General features: G+C 43.7%; 2 protein-coding genes across 2 annotated transcripts in view; both read right to left on the minus strand.

Moving 5' to 3' along the window:
• tbc1d1 (TBC1 (tre-2/USP6, BUB2, cdc16) domain family, member 1) overlaps nt 1–18390 on the minus strand; it is a 47324-nt gene extending 28934 nt beyond the window's left edge. The window contains exons 1-7 of the mRNA XM_030787721.1: nt 18115–18390; nt 17540–17764; nt 5013–5519; nt 3058–3147; nt 2612–2716; nt 2228–2360; nt 1234–1325 (exon numbers count right to left, since the gene is read on the minus strand). Of these exons, the coding sequence (XP_030643581.1) occupies nt 1234–1325; nt 2228–2360; nt 2612–2716; nt 3058–3147; nt 5013–5519; nt 17540–17764; nt 18115–18390 (1428 nt within the window). The remainder of the gene's footprint in view (nt 1–1233; nt 1326–2227; nt 2361–2611; nt 2717–3057; nt 3148–5012; nt 5520–17539; nt 17765–18114) is intronic.
• Nucleotides 18391–21135: 2745 nt separating this feature from the next.
• The window catches only part of pgm2 (phosphoglucomutase 2), an 11119-nt gene continuing 8567 nt past the window's right edge, over nt 21136–23687 (minus strand). The window contains exons 11-13 of the mRNA XM_030787983.1: nt 22863–23052; nt 22059–22192; nt 21136–21922 (exon numbers count right to left, since the gene is read on the minus strand). Of these exons, the coding sequence (XP_030643843.1) occupies nt 21820–21922; nt 22059–22192; nt 22863–23052 (427 nt within the window). The 3' untranslated portion in view covers nt 21136–21819. The remainder of the gene's footprint in view (nt 21923–22058; nt 22193–22862; nt 23053–23687) is intronic.

Here is a 23687-nt window from a genome sequence, read left to right on the forward strand (position 1 = left end):
TTCCCAGCTCTTACTCAAACACTGCCAACCCATTTCTAAAAAAAAAAACAAAAACAAACAAAAAAAAACCCTCTTGGTCTAGTCTTAACTATTTTCTGGACACCTCTGTGCATAATCTGATGAACTATATCAAAGTGAAGGGCACTGTTTCAAATAAGCTGCCAGTGAGCAGACTCTACAGAGTGAAAAGTTACACTGAAGAGCATGAACAGGCAGAGCAAGATCTCTTCACTGTGTAAGAGTCAGTAGCATTTAGAACTGCAATAATTCTGGGAATCATACATATCATTTTGGAGTTGAAAATGTGTCCTGTGTCTCAGTTGACCTAAAAATCTTGGGTTAATACGTATAAACTGACTCATAGGCACATGGGGAAATGGGCCAGATGAGTTGGCAGCTCTCCAGGCAAAATGGGCGAAGTCAACCAACAGGTTTTCTTCACAGTCAAGCGCTCACGCTCTCCCTCTCTCTCATTCTCTCTCTCTCTCATTCTCTCTCTCTCTCACACACACACACACACACACACACACACCAACAATCAGCTCAAGAAAGTTGTGACCGCTCTACACAAGACTGATGGACTAAGCCGAGACAGATGGACTCAATAAATGTATAACAGATAGAGCTGCGATAATAAAATTTATGGCCGGAGTGGGAGACAGTGGGAAAAAACGATAAGAGCGTTACTATCACCATAAATAACATTAAAAACTGACAACATGCTCTGTATCAGAGGCTTGGACTGGATACAGCCTACATTGGACTGCATCATAATAATCTATGATTATGACATTATGCAGGTCCCCAAAACAATTACAGATGTGCATTAGACTGGACACTTCATTCCCTGGGACCGAAGCCTATCACATTGGAACTGGTTATGACATCACAATTACTGGTGTCACAATAAGGTCATATCACACAATAGAAAGCTACCACACAGGAATCGGTTACAATGTAACAGTTATTGCTGTCACAATCTGGTCACTTCGTGGGATAGATGCCCATCACATACAAACTGGTTATGACATCACAACTATTGCTGTCACAATGAGGTCATTCTGTGGGATAGAAGGCTATCACATAGAAACTGGTTATGATGCCACAATTATCACCGTCACACTAAGGTGCTATAACTTTGTGTGCAGATACGAAAGGAGTTTGCTGACATGAGCTGTTATAACTGTCAACAACAGGGCTATGACAGTTAATGACAGGGTCGTGTCTACTCACCGTGGTCCTCTCAAACACGGCTGCCTGCTCCTTGGCCTCCAGACCCGCCACATGTTTCTGCAGCTCCAGCTTAGCTTTAGTCGGGTGGAGACCTGCACGCAACCACACACACACACACACACACACACACACACGGACACATGTACACAATGATAAAGCAAATAGCACTAGTGTACCTAACCTGACAGTGGGAATTGAAACATGCTTATCTTTTCAGGGAGGATAACAAAGATATATATGAACAGATAAATAAATAAATTCACATATATAATGCGATTGTGCCTCTGGTCTCCACAGGACTCAGGTTGGGCAGCTCTCCTTCCTGTGTTTATAACCACAGATGTCTGTAAGACTGCACGTCACAAAAAGCCCCGAGCTCCTTACAATATTTCACTTTTAAAACATGTCCCATTTTTCATCACGCTGATGCCCTGTATTCACAATCTGTCTGTTAGTCTGTAAAGGTTACCTCAGTGTGACGGGGAAACCCCTTATGACAAGCATTAAATGAGACTTGACCCTCTTACACAGCTCTAAACACTCTGGACGATAAAACTGATACCTTGACACACATAATCAGTGTGTAGCTTGTAAATAAACCTGCCACTTGCTAGTTTGATATGGTGTCAACATACACACATACACACAAAATGGTGGTAAACAGGTGCTCTCAGTGAGAGTTCAAGGGTAGTGTCAGACTCCTCCAAATAATCTTGTTGCACAAAAAACAATGATATCAAACAGTAAACACTGATATCTTTCTGAGCAAAACTTTCTGATCAAAATGACACAACTGCAACTTGCAACTGTTTGTCCGGGAGAACACACACAGGGGTCACTGAAAAATCTCAGAGAGTTTGGCCAGAGCTATGCTAAACATACATGTATAATATAACACACAGAGAGCACATTTCATAATGAAGAGCACACGTGCACACGTGTGTGTGTGTATGTGTGTGTGTGTGTGTGTGTGTGTTATCTTTCCGTCTCTGACCTTCTATTCTGTCACAGAGCCTGTGGAGCTGCTGCATGGGGCAGCTGTCGCACTGCTGACCCTGGGTCCTACAGTTCTGCTGCAGGGCGGCCACTGAGAACGCCTGCTTTAAAGTCAGCATGATCTCATCCACCTACGCACACATCAGAAGGGCACGGTTCAGCAAGGGCGGTCCAAAGAGGTGGAGGTTTAAAGGACAGTGAGAGATTTCAAAGGCAAAACCATCGAATGGAAAATCAGTGTCGTCAATGAGCTAAGCCATCTGCACTCATCTGGTCACACAAAGACACGCAAATTGTTACGTCCGCACGCTTATCAAATGAATATGCATCTGTCCAGATCTGTCCGTCACGTGTCCATTCTGTTTCTATCCACGGTTCTCACCAGAGCCTCGTCAGTACACTGGAAGACATAGCAGACAAATTGGCAAGTCCCACTCTCCACTGATTCTCTACATATGAACCCGAAATGATCCACATGTCTGACACCCTGCAGACAGAGAGAGAGAGAGAGAGAGAGAGAGAGAGAGAGAGAGAGGGGAGAGAGAATCAGGGGAGGTCCAGCAGTAGTATGTGAAATAAATAAATAGATAAATAAACTCATTAACTGATTAAAAATAACTTCATGATTCATCTGATCTTCCAAGAGATCATATTCCAAGAGATCAACAGCTGTGGATTTCATCTTTATTCTGCATAAGAAACATATGACGTAACATGAATACATTTATGAGTATATGAGAATGACATAGCAGAGCTACAGTACAATGGCATATGAAGGAGTGCGTGTGCGTGCGTGCGTGTGTGTGTGTGTGCGTGGTAAAAACAAACCTGTGAGCAGAAGGAGATCTCTCTGAAGCTCTTCTCTATGGCCACTCTCTTACTGTCAGGACTCACCAGGAATATCTGAGAATGGCCAATCTACAACAACAACATACACACACATACAAACACACACAGACTGATTTAATCATGTGTGCACAGAAAGAATGAGAGACACTGATGCACACACAGAAGCACACACACACACATCCACACATATCTGTTGTAAATCATGTGCTTGTGCACCGATTAGAAAGAATGAGAGACAGGGATGACACACACACACACACAAACACATACACACACACGCGCACACACGCCTGGAGAGGCGAACTAGATCCATGACCTAAATAAACCTCTGTGTTTACGCGGAGCTCTGTGAACATAAACAGTCAAGAGTAATGTGGACAGGGCACATAACAGAGCATCCTTAACTGATACACATCGCTCACACACTTCCTGCTGAGGAGCTGACTACTTCCTGTCTGTCTGAGTGAGACACACAGGATAGACTGGAACGGTCAGGCGTTCTGCCTTCCGACACTACGGCCACTTTTCGCTGACTCACTCTGTGTGTGTGTGTGTGTGTGTGAGAGAGAGAGAGAGAGAGAGACAGAGAGAAATCAGTTCTGTGTTAATGGCCTGGCGGATTCTGACAGACCAAACTCACTCTGTGTGTGTGTGTATGTGTGTGTGTGAGAGAGAGAGAGACAGAGAGAGAGAAATCAGTTCTGTGTTAATGGCCTGGCTGATTCTGGCAGACCAAACTCACTCTGTGTGTGTGTGTATGTGTGTGTGTGTGTGTGAGAGACAGAGAGAGAGAAATCAGTTCTGTGTTAATGGCCTGGCTGATTCTGACAGACCAAACTCACTCTGCGTGTGTGTGTGTGAGAGAGACATCAGTTCTGTGTTAATGGCCTGGCTGATTCTGACAGACCAAAATCTGCTGTACAGCATACTTGCTTTATCGTGCTTGCAAACAGGGAAAGTCCAAAGTCTCTTGGTGAAGGTGAAGAGAGACGTGAAAAGACACATCGTTTGTTGTGCTGCTTACGGCTTCCCGTCTCACTCCAGACCTCAGATCTGTTCATGCCGTCCTCTTCTCAGAGGGACTTTCACAGCAGAAAAGTCCCTAAAACCTGAGCGCTGCACTGTATTAACACCAACACAACGCTGCATCTACAATCCATTCAGTTACCCCACATTCACAACAATCAGCTATCACATGTAACAACACGTATTATGTATCACATGTTGTATCACACATGTGCTGAAGCTCATGCTTACAGGTAAAGTTAAACTGTAAATAAACTGACATTACAGATGTATAGCATACAGTGAATGTATAATAGTGAATAGAAATGGTGATGATCATGTGAATAGTCTTCCCTTTACTGAATGAAACTGAATTGACTTCAGCTGGGAACAGTGTTTGACCTGAGGCGTTTTTCATACTGTGCAAGCAGCACTAAAACCTAATGGAAAGAGGGAAGAGGCTGGACAAGCGTCTGAAAGTCCTCTAGACTGATAAAGGACAGGGAGTAACCCTTCTGTCACACCATCTCACATTCCACAGAGAGAGGGAGGAAGAGAAAAAGAGAGAGAGAGAGAATATGACACAGAGAGAGCGAGAGAGTGTAACAAAAGAGAGACTGCCCTGTCCTCCCACAGGAAAAGAGAGTTTTAAAGTGAGGGAGAGAGTGAGGGGAGGGAAGGCAAAGGAAAACAGGAGAGGTGAAAAGACGATTCAACAAAGCCCTACTGTGTGTCTCCAACCCCGACCAAACGTGGGGAGTCAACCACATACGCACACACACACACACTAACACACACACACACACACACCATACATACAAACTCAATCCAGTCAATTACGTGATGTTTCAATTTTCTACCCCAATCACTTCAACATCACTCTTCTGATTCTAGCTTGTGCACGTCTGAGCACGCTTCGTCATGGTTACCATAAAGAGCATGGTGCGGTTCTCCTGGATGCTGGTCGGTTGGACCTGGCAGGCGCCGTTGGCGCTTCGGCGCTGCAGTTCGGGAGAGAGTCCGTTCTCGTCCAGCGCCTGCAGGGACGGGAAGCTGGGATCCCTCCGGAAAAACAGCGGTGTTTTCCTCTCGCCCTCCTCGCCCTCGTTCGACCCGTTCATCATCTGTGTGAGCGACAGCACCCGCCTGATGCCCGCCGCCAACCCCCCCGCCCCTGTGGCGCGCCCGAATTTTTCAATGCACTCATCTATGAGTGCCGGGGGGGCTTTTTTGTGAGCCACAATAACGCGCCCGCAGAACAGCACCTCGAACTTCTTGGAGAAGGCCGTCGACATGTCGGCCGTCGAGGGTTGGCAGGACGTTTGGGTGGGGCCGTTGTCATGGCGACTGGCGCCAGTGGGCGGGGCTGTTGGAGTGTCTTCTTGACGGGCAGCGTTCTTGCCGGCCTGCCGTAGCGTGCTGATGATCTCAGGGACCTGAATGAGAAAGAGAAAGAGAAAGAGAGAGAAAGAGAGAGAGAGACAAAGAGAGAGAAAGAAAGAGAAATATGTTTTCAATCAAGTTTTTGAGGTTTAGTAGTGGATTTGTAGTGATTGGGTGGAAACAGCTAGGCACTTATTTACTTCACTGTGGCTGCTGTTGCCTCACCACAGAGAGAGACTGAAACCTTCATCAAACACACACACACACACACCTCAGACTGAGAGGGAAAAACTGACTCAACTGGAAAGGTTACTGCAAAGAGTGTGTGTGTGTGTGTGTGTGGGTGCGCATGCATGGAGAAAGACAGAAAGAGACAGAGTTGGAGGATATGCTTGTGTGTTTGTGATAGTTTGAGAGGGATAACATACATGTGTTTGTGTCTATGCACAATTTCTTTACGAGCATGCCAGGAAAGGGATAGCTCTGTGTGTGTGTGTGTGTGTGTGTGTGTGTGTGTGTGTGTGTGTGTGTGTGTGTGTGTGTGTGTGCATCCAGGCATGTGTGTCTGTGGGTCTCTCCCTTCTTCTTTTTTTTTTATGTTTGGGCAGATGTGTGTCTGTATGAACATCATTACCAAACACACAGCTCTTACCAAAGACAAACTAAAGCCTAAACTCAAGACACCCTCAGTCTAAACTCTTCTCAAGTGAATCAATTGGAAGGGTTTGCCCTATACACATGATGTTTTTCTGCCGACAAAAATGCTCTCTCTTGTTTTCCAGCGAGACTTGCTCCGCATCAATCATTGAACCCGGGCTCGAGGTGGATGAATAATCGTAAAAGTTGAACATTTACCCTCCTCTCAGGCAAACTGGAGACTCTGTTTTCCAGAAGAGGAGGACACTGCATAGGCCGTCATCAGCTTACATTGGTTTGAATTAGAAAATTATGGCAGCGGCAGCGAGATTACAGCATTGCAGACTTAGGACATCTGACACTTAAGACAGTGAAGAGCTATAGGTCAAACCACAAATCAGTGTTATGGGGTGGAAAAACTGGGCACAAACATCTCTTACTGAGCAGCCACTGTACTGCACAAACACACTTGATTTTTATCCAGACAATAACAACAGCATGTGTTTGTGCGTCTGTGTATATTCACTCTGTCTTTGCATAACATTAAAACACTTCTCTGACATAGTCCAGCTGGTTACATCTGTGTGTGTGTGTGTGTGTGTGTGTGTGTAACCTTGGTGCATAGCCTTATGCCCCACAGTAGTTTGGGTAAAAAACAGTAATTCACCTTTGACCTCCAATCCATCAACACTCCAACCAGAACACTCACAACTACACTCAGTGCCAACAAACCAAAAAAGAGACAGAGAGAGAGAGACAGACAGAGAGAGACAGACAGACAGAGAGAGAGAGACAGACAGAGAGAGAGAGACAAAGAGAGAGAGAGACAGACAGAGAGACAGAGAGAGAGAGAGAGAGAGAGAGAGAGAGAGTGAGAGAGAGGGAGGGAGGGAGGGAGGGAGGACAGACAGTAGGAGGGAGGGAGAGAGAAAGAAAGAGAATGCTTGGTCATAAACTAAAGCATGTAAGTCAGTTACGTTTTATTTGCCTGTAATGAAATCTCAGAAGTGTGGAATGCAGCTCTCTGTCCAAATCTATTTTATATAAATATGCTTCAAAGAGCCAAGAAACTCAACAAACTGACTGAGACGAGTGGAGACAAACCCTTGTGAAAAACACCCAAAGTCTAGAGGACAGTCTGTATCCACTCTGTTCATACTCCTCAGAAGACTGGTTAAGCCTCTGGCAGCCATAATTTGCCCTGGTGAAGAGCGAGTTTATCATCCGTATTTATTAGTACAGTTTTTCAGCCATGGATGATAAAAAAAAAAAAAAAAAATTTGCCTACTGAACGTAACATTACAAAAGCACACCTGAAAAGTACAAATAAAGAGCATGATCAGAGCAAAACAAACTCAAAGGCAAGAAACAGACACACACATTAAAAAAACAACAACAACAAAAAAAAACGGTCCATGTATCTGTGTGTGTGTTGTTATGCTGTGAGATGAAGGCAGTGAGTGTAGGTGTAGCTGGCATGGCGGGTCTTGCTGAATCTTGTCTAAGGACACGCGTGTGCTGACTGTGTGTGTGTGTGTGTGTGTGTGTGTGTGTGTGTATGTGTGTGTGCGTGCGCACGCGCGTGCGTACATGCAGTGTGTTTTCTCGCTTTAGACTGACACACTTTATACTCGCATCTCTCACGCAGTTACCTTAACTGCAGGCCTGAATCAGCATAGAGCTGGATTGAAAGCAGGCACTGCACTGAAGAACCCGTCTGAAAAGAGCTGAGGGGTAAACAGTGATAGTCGATGGGACGAGACAGCCTCTCCCACACGGGAGCATATACATGAACTGTCGCAGAGAAAAGCGCGTAGGCCGAGGGCAAGCCCCACAAGTCGACCAGCGAGCGCACGCTACGGTAGACAGCGTATGTGAGACAGGGGGGGGGAGCTCAAGCATTGTGATCACACAGGATTATTACTGAGCATTGCCGACTTAATGCCAAAACTCACGCAAAGGGAAGTCTGAATTCCCCCTGCGATAAGAGTTGCTAATTTTCAGAGATGACAAACTTCAGATGTGATGAAATCATCGGAGAAGGACAGACTGATGAATCAGATGTCATGATCGTGGGAGAAGCACACCTCAGAAGAAGAAGTGCAGTTCTCTCGGAGGCGGAAGAGCGCAGAGCTTTTTCATACAGAGGGGCAAAACTTCCAAGGACATGGGAGGGGGTGTACAAGATCCTTTTTCTCATGGAGCACAGGACACTTGGTGTTCGCTCCCAGGTGTTGCAGACACACAGAGGCCTTGTCTTCTACATAATAAACACTCATTGTTCTTCTCACACACACACGCACATATATTTTGCAGCATGTAGTAATTAAGCAAGCACAGGTCCCTATAATGTTAATACTTCATCATGAAAATAGTCCTGAGGGACACTTTCCCTCTGAAAGTTGCATTCGTGATGCTAAGCGATATTTTAGCCACACTCAGAAACACAATTTTAGTCCAACTGTTGAACCACTGTCTCGGCAAGAACATCAACCACAACCACCCCCCCACCCCCCCAAAAGAAACAGTGGGGACACACCCTTTCAACAAACAGACAGAGCTAACGGAGAACTGTGTGTGTGTGTGTGTGTGTTTTTCTGCCTTTCTTGGTTCTGCATGATTCTTGCTGAAACACTGATATGGAAATCAGCAGAGCGGTATTTAAATGTACAGTATTTGTAATGAGGCATGTGCATAGGAGCTGATCAGTGATATTTTTCAGTTATGCATCAGCTTTACAGAATCAAAAGAAGAGCCTTCACTGGACACTTTTATTAACACACTGTTAAAATGCACTGGGTTTTGTAAGATCCTAGTGCTGGTTTGGCCTTTAGACAAAACAACAACAACAACAATGTTCTGTGTGAGTAATTGAGTTTTAAAAACCATGCTCTAATCTCTCATCTAATTTCCAAATCCGTCCCCTCTCCTTAATGCACTTATACCAATTTGCCAGGGTTTGTCGGTAATCGGACTGGCTACCTTAACCGCAAAACACGGACGGCACAAAAGGTACGGCCGAGAAACGGCCAGAAATACAAAGCACTGGCAAGACAAACGACCTTTAACATTTGTTTGGCAGTTTTGGTCTCGGATAGAGTTTGACACTCAGGCTCTCGGTTGATTTGTGTCCAATTTGAAATATCTGGCTCTCATCATTTCAAAGTGCTTTGGCAGGATTCTCATATGGAATGGTCAACAGTAGTCCAACAGGGTCGGTCTGCAGAATCACTGAAGCAACAGATGAGTTGTTGGTTCAGGATCAAACCGAGGAGAGTGAGCTCACTAACAGTCACATGCTGGTTCTGATAAGATTGGTGCAAGCAATGATATTTAGGTCTGGTCTTTCGCAAGAGAATGTTCAAGAGGGTCATGAACTGTGCATTTGTTAACTACTGAATTTTCTGTTGATTATCTGACGCTTATGAACTGCGCAGTCAATGCTCACAATCACAGTTCCAAAGAGCCTGGGTAACCTGATTGGAAGATGAGAGCAGATCATGAAAACTACTCAAAGCGGGCAATCAGTTCAGCTAAGACTAGACTTGAGATGGCAGCTGGATAACAAGGCAAAAACTAGACTTGAGATGGCAGACTACTGCTGGATCTGTGTAGTTCACATGGCTTTTCACTACTACTACTACTGAAAATATCAGGCGTCAATATTTGGCACTTGGTCTAGTCTCTCCCAGTCTTTATGGAATGGTAATGGTGGACAGACCCTCGAATGTCAGCAGAAACATACGAAGCATCTACAAAGCCTTCTGATAACAAGCGCTAACTGAGTGACATGCTTAAAACACTCGTGCGGACATCGTTCACACACACACACACACACAGAGAGAGAAAGAGATCTCCACAGCTCACCTTATTCATCCAACTGAGAAGAGACGGCATGTCCAAACCCTTTATTCTTCACCTTCTAACTGCCATTACAACAGAGCAGCTTCTGTTACACTCTTCCTCCACGCCTCCTTTTCTCTCCTGTCTTATCTCTACCTCTCTGGGCTCTGGCACAGACCACAGGCTTTAGCGCTAAGAATTTAAAAACATCACTTTTTCTCTCTCTCTCTCGCTGTCGGCCTCTCGTCCTTTTTCGATCTCTCTATCCTGCCTGTTCTCTTGGGTCAGGAACTTGTTTTGACTCCTCCTCCTCTCAATCCGAGTAACTGAAATGATTTAGTCTTCATTGCAATTTTTCACTGCAGCATATTGATGACGTCATGAAAAACAAACCACACCCCTTTTCTGTGTTAGTTTCTACTTATGCAAAGGGTTGTCTCAAAAAAAAAACCATCTCTGAAAACTTCTTCAAGCTTTCATCCATCTCTCTTAGGTCCGTGTTATTCATAATAAGAGCGTGAATTTGGTTACTAAATGTACACGAATAACTTTAAATCTCATTATGGTTACCTGTCCATTTTCTCTCCCTCTCTCTGTCTCTGTCTCTCTCCCTTTTTTTAAGGGATAGGGAGAAGGGGGTGAAAGACAGCCTGGGTAAAAGACTGGTTCACACATGCTGTGGCTGAAAGCACTCTTTCATACAAACACAACCTCTGTTCTCCGTCTCTCACCTACTCACACACACACACACACACGCACACACACACACACACACACACACACACACACACACACAGAAAAAGAGAGGAAGTGAGGCAAGCAGGCATAAAAGCTAACCTAAAATAAAGAGAAGTAAGCTCGAGCCCTCACACAGAACAGAGCAGAACAAAACCAAACACAGGCCTGTCACCTAATCACCCAACACTGATTTAACGGCAGCAAACTGATACGCCCAGCGTTCACTGACACACATTCTGTTGTTCAACTGAAGTAGATTTCACCTGTCCAGCTGACACAGGCGGTAAAGCCTTAGACGCCCATACAAACAATTGTGTTTAACTGAAGAGCTGATTGTGGGGCAGACCCAGGCGCCCAGGGGATACTGTCTAAATAAAGGCTGGAGAGTGCAGGCTCTAATCAAGCATCTCTCTCGGTGGAGCTCAGCCTGTACAATACCGGCCTTATGAGATGATAAGACTGTGTGTCAGGGGAGCTCATATCTGAATGTGGGTGGGGAGGAGCTGAAACTTATAGCCAGGGGACAGCTGCTCAGCCATGTGCACCACAAGCAAACCCACACACACACACACACACACACGCACCAATGCGTACACACTTATGCATGCACTCATGGACATTCACACACACACATGCATGCACACACATGCATACACACAGACACACAAGGGCATTCACATACATATGCACGCTCACATACACACGCACATATATGCACATACATACACACACACACACACACCCTTTTTTAACGTAGGAGAGCTGAGTATTCTCATACAGAGGGAACATGTCAAAGATATTTGGTGTATGTTTGAGAAAGGTAAGATATCTGGGCCTAAATATTTATAAAAATGGGAATGCTGTGCCCAGTGACAACACGGAGGGGAATTCCGCTCAGTTTTCTCAGGCTCACTCAGCATTGACTCTCGAGGGTTACATCAAGTTCAAAGTTCAGAGACCATATAATGAGTAAAAGGAGAAGGAAAAAAGCGAAATAAGAGACCGCTGATGTCATAGGGATTTTTTGGTCATTTGGTCATGGTAATGACAAGAAAAAAGTGCACACACTGATTCGCAATCTGAGATAGCAAAAGAAAAGCAGGGGCTGTTTTCAATGTATTTCCCAAATGTTATCTTAACGGAATAGTTAATAGCTCTTAATTTGGGTTACTTCGCAAGACTTTATTTATGTTCCAAAAAGAAAAAAAAAAATGCTGACTATTAGCCTGGAAGCCAAAAATCAAACAGCACAGCTGTAAAACTTGTCGGGTTCGCGGCATTGTTTCTGAAGCAGGATCAGCACTGTGAGAGAACACGGACCAGTCACATGAGCAAGGCAAAGCAGAGACAAGGACACACCATGTGACTGTGACACAAACACACACACACACACACACACACCCACACCCACATACACACCTCTTATCTCTAACACACTGAACGCAATAGGGCTTGGAAAGGAACACAGCAGGGTGGAGGTGGCACACTATTCTTAAAAAGCTTGTTGTGGCACAGGTGTAAAACACACACACACAAACACACAGGTTAACTAAAGTTCCTAATGGAGTATTCTTGAGCCAGTCTCCAATTGTATGGTTTTGTCTTATGCCTCCGTTCACCGTTCTTTGTGGGAACACCAACAGTTATAAAAACAGTTATAAGATCAAGCTGTATTACACACTATTCTCATCTTTTCAGCCATTTAGACATAATACACAAACAAACAAACAAAAAAACCTGTGAAAACTTTCAGCAGACAGACAAACAACATGTAGGCCGACCCAAATCCTCACAGAGGATGATGGTTCTTTTCAGGGGGTAATGTAGTCCGTTCACTGCCAAGGTAAAGCTCAAAGCGGGAAGCAGAGTGAGGGAGAGTAAAATTTGGCTTCTCCTGACCTTAAAGATTTATAAACGGAAATGTGTTTTTACTGAACTTGTATGAAGTCTATAAACATTTAGACGCAGTTCCTGGCTCTGCTCGCTCTCAGTTGCGGAGAAAATAGAAGTGCCTCTTTCAATAATATTAACGTACGCCGATACAAAATTTGTGACCGGCTGTTCCGGTACCAATTTCGCACCGTGCTTTCCTTCCAAACCTCCCATTGTTCATAATTCCCCGTCTCAGTGAAACACCTTAACACAGAAACGTGCACACATACAGATTAACTTCAATGTTTAAACACCCTGGGACGGAATTATGATTTAAGAGACGTTGCTACTGAATTGAGTATCTCTGTTTGCTGACTGGTATGAGAAACCCTCTCAGTCAACATTCCTTCATTAAGAGTCAAGACGATGGGTTCAAATGTTCACATTCCCTGGTTGACAACGAATGAACAAGTCCATGTACCTAATCTCAACTACTCCTTGAGAGAGTATTTTGCTAGGAGCGGTTAAGGTCAACTCCACACCAAATAACCACCGCTGAAAATCTTTTACAAGGTCTTTTGGTTGTAAACTTCAAAAGTGACATATGTCAGAAACGAGGTCCTACTACTAAGACCTACTCAAGAACCATATATGTCAAAACATGTCTGTGGTATATCTTTTGTTACAGTTACATTTACAGTAGCTACCAAATAGCTGGTTATCGTTTGACTTACGCTTTATAACAGCTCTTTCCTTTCTTACAGGAGCTAGGATAACATGCGGCAGTGTACCCCAAATAACATGACATTATTGAGGATACTAGCTGATACTTAACAACTATAACGTGACCAACGACATGTTGCAATTCAAAATTCGTTTTCTGGAAAACACATAATAAACTCGATAGTAATCCAGACTGGAAAGAAAAAACTTTCTGCTACTGCTGACAACTTTGAAGTCCCCCAAACTTGCCGGCTAACAGGCTAGCAAGTTAGCTGGATAGCAAAAAACAACTTGATGCTGTGAGTTTACTTTGTCACTTCCCCAAAAGAAACAGCTAAACCAAACGGAGTACAAGTTTACAGGACAGAAAACTCACAGGTTGTTGTTGTTGTTGTTGTTCGGTTTTGACATCTTTCTTGAGTAAATTAAACCTAAACAGCCTCGCTTTCATTGCTTCTGCCATTTGGTTTTCCTTAAAAGCGTTGCTTTTCGCCGCGCTCCAACGGCATTCAATGTAGATCCAACCTCCTTCCTCCAAAAGGATTCGTTACTCACACAGCGCGTCTACATCACCGCAGGGCGCTCCAATCCGGAGTTATTGGAAGGGAAGGAGAGCCAGGAAATTGCCCCCTAACTACATAACTACTCCATATAATGCTACCTCATAATCGTCAAAAATGATAAACACTTCACTTTTTAAATGTAAAGTCAAGCAAGCTGACAAAGCCGTACTGGAAGCAGCCTATACTGTGTTTGCAATGACAGCTGCGTTTGATGATGACCAGGTGCTGCAATCGGAACGATATACCCGGTTGAACTTTATTAATAATCAACCCTACCATTGGTTTAACCCCATGGCACCTTAAAACCAACGAAACAACGTGATCTTAAACCAAGGAACTGAAATTAATGTACCACGAACTACTGATAGAGTATTCTTTCGTGTAATGCTGCAACCTTCCAAAACAGAAGCTATGTTGAAGATATGTAATTATTCTGTCTACTTTACGCCCGCTTTACTACAAATCCATTATATATTTTACTATATGTCCACATTTATAACACCTGTTTTCCAATAAAATAATGTAAGCTATTCTAAAAAGTTCAATGGGTGGAGACAGTGCATTGATGCATCGTTTTGTATCCCTTGGTGAACAACAGTATGGCTTGCCACCTGGTGGTTGACAACGGAACATTCATCGTTAAAGCTGAAAGAAGTGGCGCTTGGATGAAACTTGTCGTAACTTTCGTATTTGCAAACGTTTGGCACATATGGATAGAAAGGAGAACTAATTGCCTTTTGGTTCCTATTATAATGTTGGGAAGAACAAAAATAGGATATTTACGGAAACGGAAAGCGTTTCAACACTCTCTCCCTCTCTCTCCTCCCTCCCTCCCTCCTTCTTTTTCTCTCTCGGTGTAAGCACAAGGTTTGCTCACTTCTGTGGAAGTCCATCTCACCCCCCCCCCCCTCTCTCTCTGTCTGTCTGCCTGCTTCTCTCTCCCTCCCTCTTTTTCTCTCTCAGTGTAAGCACAAAGATTTGCTCACTTCTGTGGAAGCCTATCTCAGCTCTCTCTCTCTCACTCTCTCTCTTACTCACACATTAAATGTTTATATTTTCTCACATTAACACCAGGCAATGCTTAAAAGAAGTATGCTATTAGCAAACAAGACAGAAACAACATGGAACTGTAAAAGGAAAGGTATTTTGACATCTGACAAATGACCAAAATGAACATAGAGTGCCTTTCTTACTAATTATTCTCTAAACAGGTAAAACTAAAACTAAAGACTTCTGAGTGTTGTGCTACTGTAATGTGCAAGTCAGTAACCAGCACTGACAGATAAAGGCATGTTTTGGGAACAAGTCTTGTGTACATTCAATACAAGTCTATTCAGCTCATGAGTGTCAAAGACAGCACAGAACATATGCAATAACTGGAACAGGTTGTGGTCAAATGCTATCTAAATGTGGACACACCGTAGAGAACATTAGATTAACATATGATGAGACACTTTTGAGTCAAAGTGAAAGGGTCAAACCACCTAACATGCTCTGTGGGTTTTTTTTTTTTTTTTTTGGTTTACAGTGTTATAATGGGACACAAGGACATGTTAACTTTTGAGTGATCTTTAGTATGATATGAATGTCTGTTATGCCAAACACACATGTACATAAACACATACACACACACTGAGCTCACAGGCAAAGCCTGGGGGACAGGTGGCACAGACAGAATAACATCATCAGAGAAGGACAAATTGTGTCTGTGTGTGTGTCTGTGTGTGTGTGATGTGCGTCTGATAGAGAGAGAGAGAGAGAGAGAGAGAGAGAGAGAGAGAGAGAGAGAGAGAGAGAGAGAGAGAGAGAGAGGATGCAAGAAAAGCACAAAGCGCGGAATGATGTGCCTTTGATCAAAGGTTGTGCTTAAATCTATTTTAAATGACTGTGATCAGTGTCTCTCCCATGCCACATCCTCACACGCACACTTTGGTGTCAGTGAGGGTTACTGATGCCCCGTGTTTACAGCGGAGACGCAAGAGCCTGCAAAAGACACTCACAGAGCCACAGGAAATAGTTGCTATGACAACCTCAGGTCTACATCCTGTGTGAGAAGATGTTGACAAACGAAGTTTCAGAGTCCATCTGACGAAGCATGGATCACCAATTAATTCACAACCACCACACGCGACATTGGTTACACTTAACTATAGATGCCCTCTCTCACTCACATACAACATTACCACAACAGAGAAAGAGAAAGAGAGAGAGAGAGAGAGAGAGAGAGAGAGAGAGTGTTTGTACGTGAGAGAGAAATAGGACGCAGAGACACAGAGTTTGAGAGCAAGTGGAGGAAAAAACATCACTTTAATGCATTGTTAAATGTATTGACCACGTTTCATAGACTGAGATCTATAAATTAAATTAAGGAAAGCCAAATGGCAGAGGCAATGGAAGCAAAGGCTGTTTAGGTTTAATTTACTCTAGAAAGATATCAAAACTGATTAACAACAATGTACAAATGTTACTGATTGAGATTTTAGAGACCTTATGTCGGTGGGAAAATCATAAACAATTCTTTCAGAAGCAAGGTTGAAAACAAAGAAAAAGAATGAAAGAGAGATTAAAATCTATGTGGTTTAGACAATCGGTTGGGGTGTGTGCAGATCAAAAGTCACATTAACTTAACCCAAGAGAGTTTCTTTCTGAGAGCTGACAACAGCTAAGGACCAGGGATAGGATGGGACAGAGCAACAGAACAGAGTGTGTCGGATCAGAGCGATGGGAATAAGCCTACGAACATCTCCCTAAAGAGTGTGTTAGGGTGGGAGCAGGGTTGGGGCACGGGTTTTTGCGTGTGTGTGTGTGTGTGTGTGTGTGTGTGTGTTTGTGTGGTGTTCCAGTAGACTAAGAGCTCAGACGACATCATGACACAGTATCTGATGTCTCTCTGCAGCATATCAAAACAAATACTTATGAGACCTCTCTCTCTCTCTCTCTCTCTCTCTCACACACACACACACACACACACACACAGCTTTTTATAGCCATACCAGCTTGGGCCAGACACATGCACTAACCTTTTCTGGAAGAAGGGAGGAGTGCTACTCTTTCCTGCTTTCTTTCTGTACTTCGTCAACCAACTCTCTCCCCCTTTCTCTCTCTCTCTCTCTCTCTCTCTCTCTACTTATTTACATCTATGGGCGTGCACGCATGGTTATGTGAGGCACACCACACACACAGATGCGCGCACACACACACACACACACACACACACTGACATTCGGATATGTATATGTCTCTTCTCCTCACCTTATCGTCAAAGGACCTCCACATCAAAGCAGTATTTTGATGCACTCTCTAAAGAACACACCCCATAGAACACTACCCACAGACAGCCTGAGAACAGTATAATCCACACTGGGTCTCGTAATACTTGCTGTACAAATAAACTGAACCAAAATAACAAATACCAACATAAACCAAAAAAAAAAAAAAAAGATTCCAAAAGCCCCAGTCACGTGTTTGTGTATATGCACCGCACACATGCAAGTTAAAAAAAGCAGGCCTACCTACCCCTCTCCTATTTCTACTCCCTCTCTCACTTCCATCTTTACCTCTATTTCAATCCACATCTATCCATCCATCAAGCCATCCTTCGATCAATCTGTCCATCCATCCATCCATCCATCCATCCATCCGTCCATTCCTCTGTCCATCCATCCATTTATCTATCCATCCAATCCATCTCTACTCACCTTTCGCTGGTCTTCACAGCGGAACAGGTAACAGTGAGCCCTGGGATCATCTCGGATCAGACAGCCAAAGTAATTTGGTTCCTGGCTGTTATGGATGAGTTTGGTGATCCGGTGCGGAAGGCACTCAAACAGAACGTTATGCTGCAATGGGTCCCAGGGCCTCCCTGGGCCGGCCACATCCAGAACACAGCGCACAGAACTAGCAGACACCTCCAGAACCACCGGCTGGACCCACATATACAACCAAACAGAACATAGCAACAATGTCTGTGAAGATTCAACTTCTTTACACACACGAATTGAACCACCTGCCCTGGTGGAGGTTTTTACCTACTTTTTACTGTCACCTTTGCTCGTGACATCAGTAGAAGACATTTCATTCACACCACTGGGTAGTAACCTATTACTTGAAGTCAATTACCACCAAGAAGTAAACCCATACACTGACACACACCTCCTCCCACTAATTCATTCATAACTATTCCATGCAGTGAATATTTTAAGTGTGCCATCTATGTAATTTAACTTTACTTGAACTCTATGGCCGCACAGAAAAAATCCAGTTAAAATAAAACAGAGACACTGACCTCCACTGTGGGGGGGCCAGCAGCTATCCTCTTCCTCAGCTGAGGCCTTCGAATCTCAGCCACTACCCAAGGCAGCATTGTCATGGTGGTCAGTGGGTGGACGGGCACTGACCCGACCAGATGGAGCTTGTAACAGACCTTCACCTCATTTTCCTCTGGTTTCCCTTCTAGGGATCCAGGACGGGGCTTGGGTGAACCAGGCAGGCGGGAGGTCTGAGTGGGGTCATCTCTGCTCTTGACCTGGAAGCAGATTCCCTCATCCATGACACCCTGACCTAGAGAGAGAGAGAGACAGAGAGAGCAAAGCAGAAAGACATAAAATGAAGCATAATAACAGATTGAGATTTTGGATTTGCAGTTATGGCATGCATTTTATGTTTTTAGACTACGTCATGTCCTGTCTAGCCTCAAAACAGCAAAGAAAATCAGGAAGATGTGTGCCAGGGTTTAAATAGCAAATATTTAGCCTGAAAGACTATTTTTTTAATCTACATTTGATCTGCCTGTTGAAATTATTTTAATATCTCGCGCAGACATGAAAAACCCCCACAAATGGCTCTACAATGGCTCTTAAACACCAACAAACACGTTAATCATGAATCAAGCCACCTCAGTACGTGCTCAGCTTTAAGGTCAGTTGGAGGTCGCGGTTAGCGAAGCCCATATTGGATTTTGATGGTTGTCGAGTTTATTTTGGGTTTCATTTCCCACGGGTTAGTGTAGTGCTTCTTGACTGACTCTCACCTATTACTTTGGCTGGAGCTGCCCTTGACTACCCCCCCCCTCTCTCTCCTAGTTCTCACAAGCAATCAACACAAACATAAATCAAGTCATAGGACTCACAGATATAAGTGCATACACTCTCTCTCTCTCTCTCTCTCTCTCTCACACACACACACACACACATACAGTTGGTATAAAAATAGCCCGCACATGTCATGAAGTCTACAAATGTTATTTCGTCATTTGCAGAACAGTCAACAAACCCCTTATCACAAAGATGAATGAATGATAACAAGCGGTTCGTCACGTCCAATTTAGATTACATTCATGTAAGCTCAACCTCATTTAAATATTGAATTAGTCCTAATTATTAATACAAACAAGAGATAGCCCGAATGTCAAGAAATGTCAAATGTCAAGGGATTTCATTCGCAAGGTCACCTGTGTATCTTCACCAGTGCCCAAGGGGATTTGACTGAGTTCATCCCAAAGTAAGTCAAATAACTTATTATACAACTATGGTGCCCCACTTAAATACAAAAACATTTCCTACCTTTATGTGTGACACAGTGTCACCTCCTTTACTTGAGGAAGTACCAAGAGTAACGGTCGCTTTTCACTTTGGAACGTGCCGCTCATCGGGTGAGGTCAAAATATCTCAAGCGGTGACTGACCACGAGTATCCTTTTTCATCCGATTTTGAATGAATGAGTTAGAATAACTGTCGCATACACTAGCCACGGTAGGTGACACATTTTGGAAACATCGTGAAGTCACGAATTAGACCTCTAGTCAGCCAGACTAGTCAGTCTTCTGCTTGAATTGCGACTCAAGGAAGTCACCCAGCAATTTGAAAAAAAAAAAAAGGAACGGAGAAAAGGCTTAAACTCCTGTAGCGTGAAATGAATCACGTCTGATAAAATGCCCAAATCGAGCAACCTAAGTAGCTATGGTTTAAAATACTTAGGTCAAATGACAAGTTTTATCCTGTTCGTTTATTTGTTTGCGTTGTTTCGCTGGACGCAAAAAAAGTTTTCCTGTGGCACTCAGCGCGAAGACGAGCAGAAAAATTTCCTTGCAAGTCAGCTTAGTAGAACGTGACCGGTCTATTATATCACTGCGGCAATCAGGCAGGTTCAGTTACTTTATGCCGCCCACTGGCTTCTTCCTCTCAATCCCATTAAGAACACAGGGCGCGTGTGTATGCACTGCCTTCCGTGAGAACCCGCATGTAGCCTCGTCTCTCTCTCTCTCTGTAGTTATACACACACACACACACACACACACACCCGTGGCATCTTAGTCCCTTCACTGCCAAAGGCGTTTTAAATAGCGTAGTATACATAGAAAGATGACCAAGACGAGAATCCTACTTGAATACCAGCTAAGCTTACGGTTTGGCATTGTACTACATGACACCAACTCCCCGGGTAAACGGAGAGGTTTAAACAACTCTCTCACGCGCACGCATACAGGAAGGGAGATGGGGAAAGAGAAAGAGACGCTGACTGAATGAGAGGGCCATCAACTGCTGTTTATTACGAGGTAAGTAATATACAATTAAGGTATGGAAAACATAAAATGTTTTTCATGAAGCTTTATCCATTTATTTGCTCTTACACTTTGCAATCTAAGACCTTGACGAAGTCGAAAAACCATTCAATAAGTAGGTTGCTTTGGGAGACCAAAAGGCATGGACACAACACTTCCAGTAGGTGGCGCAATGACACAAGCCAATTAATTTACGTCCAAAAATGACATTTATTGTCCCTGTAGCTCCCCATCTCAAAGAGTGGTTTTAAACACATATACAGTTACATTATAGTGCAAAAGTATTTTTGTTCAATTTGAAGCGATTATTAACAAAGCAAGAACCCACACCCTATTCCAACCGTTAGACTGAAGGGCGAAATACCTATGTCCCCCCACTTGTGTAATACACTTCAATATTCCGCGTGCGCAGTTATGGTAGAACTGATTGCAATGTCGATGAATTCAGAAGGGCGTTCAAGTATTGGGCAAACACGTGAACCTTGGTCAATTAAGATGAAAGGGGAAACAATTTAAACTCACACAAGAAAAGTCATTTCAGACATCTCAGGAGAGCACCGACGGGTTAAACAACATTTCAACGTCGCGGTATTCTCTGACAGGAGATGTCGACGCTAGTGATGCTTATGATTCCGACGTAGCAAATATACTGGCACTATTTCAGTTGTTGTTGTATTTGCTAATACTGACCGTGTAAACCCAAGGCAGTGTGAATGAAGTCTCAAAACGACTATGTTTAAGGTTACTGAGTCAGTGTTCCCTTATACAAATTGTTTACAGATGTTTTGCTGGCCTCCCAAGTTTAAAAAAAAAAAACAAACAAAAAAAAAACAGTAACTGGACAGTCACTGACAAATCCAGCATCGTGGAACCATTTGAAATCGATCAAATCAAATCAATTTGAAATTGAACAATATCAATCAGTGATTGTACATTTGTATGTTCATCAATCAATCAATACTTCAGATCATAAATAACTTCAAATTCACAGTTAACTTGGTCAAATATTTAAAAAAAAAGAAGCAAAAATTCATCTTCCAGCATCCTCATCCTGTGTGCAGAACATTTCGAAAAAAAAAAAAAAACCCAAAAAACAAAACAGTGTTTGGAAGCAACAGTGGAATATCATTTTAAGAGATAAACGTCTAGCAAACAGGCTTTCCCACATCTATTTTTTAACATGATAAATAAAAAAAGTTATCATGTTAAAAATAAAAATAATAACCTGAAAAGAGCGAGTGTTATAAAATGACATTGTCTCTGCAGTGCTGCAGTTACGGCAGTAATGAGAAGCGAGTACAGTGATAATGTTAAGTGTGGCCTTAGATTGTTTCTTAGGAAACTTATTAAGTTGTCATGTGGAACAGGTTAAGACTTTGGAACTGGCGTAATACATGAAGGCTGGATTATGCGGTCTTCTCACTCTGGGCGTGGCTTCAGATTGTTCTTCTTGGGTTGGAAGAAGTGCTCCACTATCGCATCCACCAGTTTATCCAGTTCAGCCTGCAGCTGGTTCAGATCGCTGCAACAGGAGTGAGCGAGAGAGGGACGGATGGAGGGATGGAGGGAAAGAGAATTACTGGGAAGCTAACAAACAAGACAGCGTGAGACAGTAAGATAAACTGAGCCAAATGACCTGAATGTGTGACACTACTCACCTGTTGCCGGGTGCGGCACACAGTTCGGTGTAGTATTTGATCTTGGGTTCAGTGCCACTGGTGCGCATCGTGGCCACGCCCCCGTTAGCAAAAGTGAAAGTGATCATCTGACTGCTCTTACTAGTGGGCAAAACCTGAGAGAGAGAGAGAGAGAGAGACAGAGAGAGGGAGAGAGAGGGACAGAGAGAGGGGGAGAGAGAGAGAGGGGGAGAGAGAGAGACAGAGGGAGAGACAGAGAGAGAGATAGAGAGTGAGAGAGGGGGAGAGAGACAGAGAGAAAGAGGGGGAGAGAGAGAAAGATTCTTCTTCAGTGTGACTTTCAGTGCCTCGATCCTATGCAGGCACTCCTTAACTTGACATATCACACAATCAAGTAACCAGTGATAAACCTATTTTTCTTGTACTCTAATGATGCTAAGTCAAATTTCAACCCGCCACAGCAATGATCAACCTCTCCTCCGTTGTGCTTGGGAACTAATGGTTAGTGGGAACAAAAGTTTACACGGTTGTGTTCTCTAGTACAGAGCACTCCCTAAATTCCAATTGGTTGCCGCCAAACCATGTCATAGCTCATTATCATAAAGTTAACCAAACTTCAGCTTTATCCTGACGCCCAAACCGCCCAAGACGCGCCGCAACGCTCCTCCCCGCGGAGAGACACTGGCTCACATAGAAAGCGAATCACCTCCGGTTGCCTTGACGCTCTCGCCGCTTCCAGTGTGTGAATGCACAGTAACGAGGTCTATAGGAGATGATCTGGATTTTGTAAATACGATTATAAAATCCCACAGAGCTGTAACTCACTGCTTTGTTGTCCGGCTGGTTGTTGTCATATCCGGTGGTCAGGTCTCTGATTCCGGATATGGCAAATCCCCCACAGTCCTTGGGATACGTTTCCTCGCCGTTGTAATTCCGCAGACGCTCAAAGAGCTGTCGGATGGTCTCCTGCTCATGACAGATGAAGTAGGAGTTCTTGGTGATGTGATAACCGTATCTGGAGGAAGAGAGAGAGAGAGGGAGAGGGAGAGAGAGAGAGAGAGAGAGAGAGAGAGAGAGAGAGAGAGAAAGAAAGAGAGAGAGAGAGACTTTGATTTTTCAGTTCCCTTTAATGAGCTACAAAACACGACACGAACAAAAACAGGAAACCGGCGCACGGACAAAGCTCCGTCTTTAGAGAGCTACAACAGGCTCACAGGAGGTTTCTCTCCAATAGGGAACACAGAAAACACTGAGGACCAAATACAATGAACTGAGGCAAAAAACAAAAACAAAAAAAACAAAACAAAATCAAACAAAATGTAGGACAAAAAGTATATCACAAAGGGTAAAGCAAAATCAGAGAGACAGAGACAGAGAGAGAGAGAGAAAGAGAGAGAGAGAGAGAGAGAGAGAAAGAGAGAGAGAGAGAAAGAGAATAGTTGGTAAGCAGTAAACAAACTACAGAGGAACTAAGAGAAGAGAAGAGAAGAGAAGAGAAGAGAAGAGAAGAGAAGAGAAGAGAAGAGAAGAGAAGAGAAGAGAATCAGTGCCCTCTACTGGCATATGAGAGAGAGAGAGAAAGAGAGAAAACAACATTTCCTGAATGTGGGAACTCTGACAAAGCGCTTGTTTTAGAGTTGAAAGATGAAG

The sequence above is a fragment of the Chanos chanos genome, chromosome 11 (assembly GCF_902362185.1).
Source record: "Chanos chanos chromosome 11, fChaCha1.1, whole genome shotgun sequence".
Lineage (NCBI taxonomy): Eukaryota > Metazoa > Chordata > Actinopteri > Gonorynchiformes > Chanidae > Chanos > Chanos chanos.